At 38.3% G+C, this 6,000-nt stretch overlaps 1 protein-coding gene across 1 annotated transcript in view; it reads left to right on the forward strand.

The window, feature by feature from the left end:
* LOC129741410 (neural-cadherin) overlaps nucleotides 1–5,636 on the forward strand; it is a 284,444-nt gene extending 278,808 nt beyond the window's left edge. The window contains exons 10-11 of the mRNA XM_055733133.1: nucleotides 4,074–4,253; nucleotides 4,496–5,636. Coding sequence (XP_055589108.1) covers nucleotides 4,074–4,253; nucleotides 4,496–4,611 — 296 coding nt within the window. The 3' untranslated portion in view covers nucleotides 4,612–5,636. The remainder of the gene's footprint in view (nucleotides 1–4,073; nucleotides 4,254–4,495) is intronic.
* The last annotated feature ends 364 nt before the right edge of the window (nucleotides 5,637–6,000 follow it).

Raw genomic sequence — 6,000 nt, forward strand, 5'->3', positions numbered from 1 at the left:
AGGTTTATATAATGTTTGAAAATTAATAATACCTCAACGATGCTTAATTTTGCTTTTAGAACAGTTTCTACATCAAGTTATGCTAGCAGTTTGCTGTCGCTACCCCATTTTGGTCTCATTCTGCTGTCAAATAAAAGTTTTTGAAACCTTAATGATGCCTACTTATGCTATAGTCAAATATTAGATGGCAAATGATGCTATCAGTTTGCTGTTGACACCTCATTTTGTTATCAGTTTGCTATTGTTTTGGGCATCAAAGTCTGCTCGGGTACAGCTTCCACATCCCCAGAGCATTTGGCTAGTGCTATCAGGAACATCTCGCCACTGGGATTTTCATTAAACGGTATTGAAGTCGAGGATGCAATCATCTCAAAGGCAGCGTCGAAGCTCAAGAATTCCTTTTCTACGGGTCCGGACGGGATACCAGCATCGTTTTTAAAAAGTTTCATGCCTGTTTTGTTGACTCCTATTCGTCTCATTTTTCAAGCTTCGCTTGACAGAGCTACCTTTCCACTACTGTGGAAAGAAGTTTATATGTTCCCGGTCCACAAAAAAGGTGATAGACGAGATGTCAACAACTACCGTGGAATCTCAGCCTTATGTTCGATAGCCAAACTATTCGAATTGGTGGTCTTGGATCCCATCTCCTCGTTTTGTAAGAATTACATTTCTAATGACCAGCACGGATACATGCCTAAACGCTCTACGACAAGCAACTTGTTGACGTCCACTTCTTTTGTGCATGAAAGCTTTGCTGCAAAATTTCAAACTGATGCCATATACACCGATCTGTCAGCTGCATTCGACAAAGTGAACCACGAAATTGCCATAGGGAAACATGGACGCTTGGGGTTCGGTGGTACTTTACTTGGCTAGTTTCGCAGTTATTTGACTGGGCGCAAACTGACTGTTCGGACTGGTGATACCTTTTCCAAGCAGTTTTCTGCCTCCTCCGGTGTGCCACAAGAAAGCCATTTAGGACCGATTATTTTCCTTATGTATTTTAACGACGTGCTTTCACTCCTTGACAGCCCAAAACTTTGCTATGCTGATGACCTAAAACTGTTTTACACCGTAAACGACTACGTCGATATTAATTTTCTGCAAAACCAGTTCAACCTCTTCGCTAATTGGTGCGACATCAATTGCTTGCCATTGAATCGTAACAAATGCGCAGTTATCAGTTTTTCCCGTAAGCGGCAGCCTTTGATCGCGGAATACTACCTTGGAGAACAGCCCATCGCACGCGTGGACCATATTAGTGATCTGGGCGTCATTCTCGATAAGCGACTGGAATTCAAGACACATACAAACTACGTAGACAACAAAGCATCCAGAAGTCTTGGTTTTATTTTTAGAGTAAAAGCCTATATTGCAGCATTGATTCGCAGCAAGCCGTGCTCGAAAACGGTCGCGTTTTCTGTCGGTCTCGTTTTTGGTCTTGTAGTTATGTGTTTTCTAGAAAAATTATAATTATTTTTGGCTGATCGGAATTTTTTCGTTTTGTGTTGAAGTGTTGTGTGTGGCTGTGGTAGGAGTATACCTCGCATCTTGATCAACAGCAAGTCATGCGCCGCTGGATGGAGAAAAGGCAACATCTCTGACGAATACGGAAAAAATCCGGTGAGGATATTCCATGATGGCATTTTTCACTCTCTCTCTTTGTTTTCATTAACTTTTCTGAACATTTTGTGTGCGAAATGAAACAAACATCTGAAAATAGTAGGTTTCATTATAGTTTTTGCAGGCAGGTTTTTTTTTAAGAGTCGATGAACTAGATGTGTGTTTGCGGCATTTTATTAACGCATCTGCAAACAAACTTTGATAACAATCTTAATGTTCTCTATGTTATTTCAAAACTTTGAGTTTTATTTCCATAGTTCTTTTTTTAACTAAGGAGTTCGGGTTCGCCCGGCACTTGTCGAGCGAAGAGTGTTTGAGTGTCGAAATCCACGTTTCGTATTTTTGTAGGATGTTTTTTTTTACCCGCTTTAATCAGTTCGGTGGATTATGCAGACAAGGTGAACAAAATAAGATTTATCCTGCGAAATTGACCTTTTTCAAAGTTTACTCCGGAACAGTGCCGAAAATAGTGTACTTTGTGTATGATTATTGGTTCTCGTGTTTCGGAGAAAAATTATTAGGCCAACATCGAAATACGCAATCCAACGTGGTGTGAGTTTCGCTCGTTTCTATCCTAGTCGATGTTTTAAATTTCGTGACCTGCTTAGGTTGTCAGTTTTTTTTTTTGTTTTGGATTTTTTTCTCGGAATTTCAATTTCAGCTTTTGATCGTTTGGAGTTAATTTCGATTAATGTTGTGTTATTTAGTATAAGTCGGGAAACAGAAAACACAAGGAACTTAATCCTATCAAGCAATATTTCTTCTACGTGGAACCTCTTATTATTTACTGACTTAGCTACATCCTTTTTAAAACCTTTTTTTTATAAAATAACTGTTTTAAATAAATTCTTCATTATCTTAGGGTTCATAGTTCTCTTTATTTGTTCAAATATATTAACCATCAGAAGCATATTAGATAAGGTTTACAATCAAAACCATGGCACTAGTCAAAAGTGTCTCCAGAACATATCCTTACACCCACACTCCAAACCAAAATTATTTTGCTAGGATGCAGAGGTGACCTCGGTCCTAAAGCACGAAATCATTCTTTCATCCCTTTCTCTTTCTTTCAATCTATCAATTGACTGCTAGGACGTGGCCGGCGCCGTTATTGATGTTCAAAGAGAGAGCATCAGTTTTGGGCAATGTGAATGTGCTGTCAGTCCCAGACACCATTCATTTGACCTTTGAACAAAATTGGTGGCCTCGGTCAATCACGGAGTAGCAACCATTGGCGATGTGGAACTTGTTCTACTGAGCCACGCCTGTGATCGTGGGATTTGAAATGCATAGCTTGTAATGATAATTTCATTAAAGGAATTTATTTTTAATCATGAAAGGTTTTGAAAGAGGGAGAAAAATACATGTATTAAAAATTGAGTTTTGTCGATAAAGCATTTCAGGTTCAACTATTTAAGGTGGATGTGAGCAGTCAATCAAGCTAAGCTAAGCTAAGCTAAGCTAAAAGCCTATATTGCAGCATTGTTCGTTCCATTCTTGAATATGCATCTGCCGTCTGGTGCCCCTACTACCAGAACGGCGCTGAACGTCTCGAGGCTATCCAGCGGCGTTTTTTACGATACGCCCTTAGGCATTTGAACTGGCAAGTCCCTTTCCGTTTACCAAGCTACGAAAATCGATGCCGCCTTATAGACATTGACACTCTTCAAGCCCGTAGACATGCAACCCGTGCATCTTTCGTTGCTGATCTCTTGACATCGCGAATCGACTGTCCCACTCTACTGGAAGCTATTTCACTAAGTGTGCGACCCCGTGGTCTTAGAAATCAGGATCTTCAATTGTATGTATGTTCCCATCCGAATGAACAATTATGGAGCAAACAGCGCCCTCATCGGTGCAATGAAATCGTTCAACCGTTTTCCGAGCATTTTGACTTCAACGTTTCGAGGGATGTTTTCCGAAGAAAAGTTCTAAGTGCGTTGAGGAGCCCGTAGCTAAACCTAAGTGTTTTAATTTAATTTAATTTTAAGTCATCATTTGGATCTATATGTGCTCTGTTGATCAAAATAAATAAATAAATAAATAAATAAATAATGAGAGTAAACCATGTGAAAAATATTTGACCAACAATTATCCATCATTCTTAACCGTTTAAGCTCAGTTGCTTATCTTTATCTGTTGCAGTTTATCTAAATGTTAATAAGTAATATCAGTATGTTATTCCTGTTCCTATTGTCTAACAATTGGGCAAACCATATCTGTTTATGTTCAACTTATTAATCATGAATAGTTTTAAGATAGATTTCAACAACCACATTAACACTCATCATCATCATCACTTTTTTGTCCTTTTCCATTCATGTGCGTTCGTTGTTTTTATGCTCTTCAATGTCTTTTGTGTGTGTAATCGTTGATCGTCAACCACGAACAAAAAAAAAAAACAAAACGCACACCTCTAAATCAAAGCGACTTCCTATGTCACCGTCCAGGTCCCGATATTGCCGTCGTGTCCGACCAGATCGTCACCAAGGTCGACGTGTTCCTGGACGAACGGAAACGAAGGATGGACGTCGATTCCAGCTCTTCCGGGGGGCCCTTCGACGATCTCCGTAACTACGCCTACGAGGGCTGCGGGAGCACGTCTGGCTCGCTAAGTTCCTTACAGTCAGGTAAATCAAAAAAATCTCCCAAATCCATCTCCTTCCTTCAGCCCCCCGAAACGATCACCATAATAACGTCCTAAAGGGTTTTGAGTAGTTCGCCAAAACTAAAACTCAAAAAAAAACTTTTGTAAATATCCCTATAAACATACTGACACAACCCACACACACATTTAAACTAAACTAGGAGTGTTCGTTACACATTTGACTCAACTCGTTCTCTCTCCTTCAACCGTTCCTCCCTTCTCCAGGTACTGACGATGAACCCCATGAGTATAGCTTTTTGACCACATGGGGTCCGCGATTTGATAAGTTAGTCAATATTTACGAACCAAAGTTACAGATCGAGGACGATGACGTTAGCTAAGAGTAGCTACTCACTTGTGCTTCGGTTGCGCGAGAGCAGTTTGGACTTTTGTTTCCATTTTTGTACACATATTAGTGAAAAAAGGCGTAAATCAGTAGGGATAGCTATTGGTTTGGATTATTTTTTACAATACAAAAGTCGGACAGTGTAGATATCAAAAGGTTTATAAATATTAAACGAATACTAAACGATAAGGTTTGACAAGTTTAGATAATTCGATTGGGAAAAATATAAAAAAATAAAACCGATGCGAGTAATGAGTAAATGAAAAAAAAAAACCTAGTAACGTAAGTAGCCAATAAGAAGATTTAAGATATATAAACAAAATCATCAGTCCTAGTCAAAAATAATCTGTTTGGTGCTCTCTTCCATGTGACATAAGCTGGAGATATGTTTTGTTGACAACCATAGCCAAAATCAAACCGAGAGTATAAAGTATAAAACTTTTAAGTTACGTTTGTAAATGGGTTTTCAAAGAATGGTTACTGTTACAATCCCCCCACACGTTGTTGTAAAGCTGTGAAAGGAATTTATTGATTTCTAAGCCAAGATTGTATAGCGAAGATCAAAGATCTTCTATTAACGGACTAAATATATTGATTTTATATTCCCTAAAAAAAAAGAAAACTAAAACAAAACGAAAACTAATCATGGAACAGTGTCAACAAAAAACACAAAAAAAAACAAAAATCATTCCAGTAAATCCAAATGGTAAAAACCTGTACAAAGTATTATAAAACAGCTAAAATCATCGAAAACCAGGGCGTGTTTCCATCAAATGGAGTTTCAAAAACCGAACCTGGAATCTTTATGGGCATTGATGAAACGAAAACAAATAAACTCAAATGATACTGACAAAGAGATGGAGGAAAACCACACACGTACACTTCACATGAAAAAAAAACCAACAAAAAAAGACGAGCAAGACAGCCAATGCGAGAATAAATTTTAATCAAAGAAAGATAAAAAAAAATCCAAAACCAGAATCAAATGGGAAATAAACATTTGTGCGTAATGTAATTGAAGCCTGTGTGGTTTGAATTCAAATCAGCATCCGAATGCCTCCGTTCCTAGTTCACGGTATCACAACCAGTTGCTTCCAAAGGGTAAGTAATTGAAAGATCAGATCCATTTCCTATGATACAGTGTTTTTTCACTCGAGCTTTGTTTTTCTTCTTCTATGGAATCAGATGCAAATCACATAGATCACAAGTGGATCAATTGGATTGAAGGAATCTTTTTTGAATTTTTTTGAACCAAATAATAATTCCTACCGCAAGATTTAAAGCGAAGTTGCAGATAATTCGCTAGAACAAGTCCGGATTATGAGGAGGAGGAGCAATACGTACAATTGCCCCTCAAGGAAGAAAAACAATACAATAACAATTA

The sequence above is a fragment of the Uranotaenia lowii genome, chromosome 2 (genome assembly GCF_029784155.1).
Source record: "Uranotaenia lowii strain MFRU-FL chromosome 2, ASM2978415v1, whole genome shotgun sequence".
Lineage (NCBI taxonomy): Eukaryota > Metazoa > Arthropoda > Insecta > Diptera > Culicidae > Uranotaenia > Uranotaenia lowii.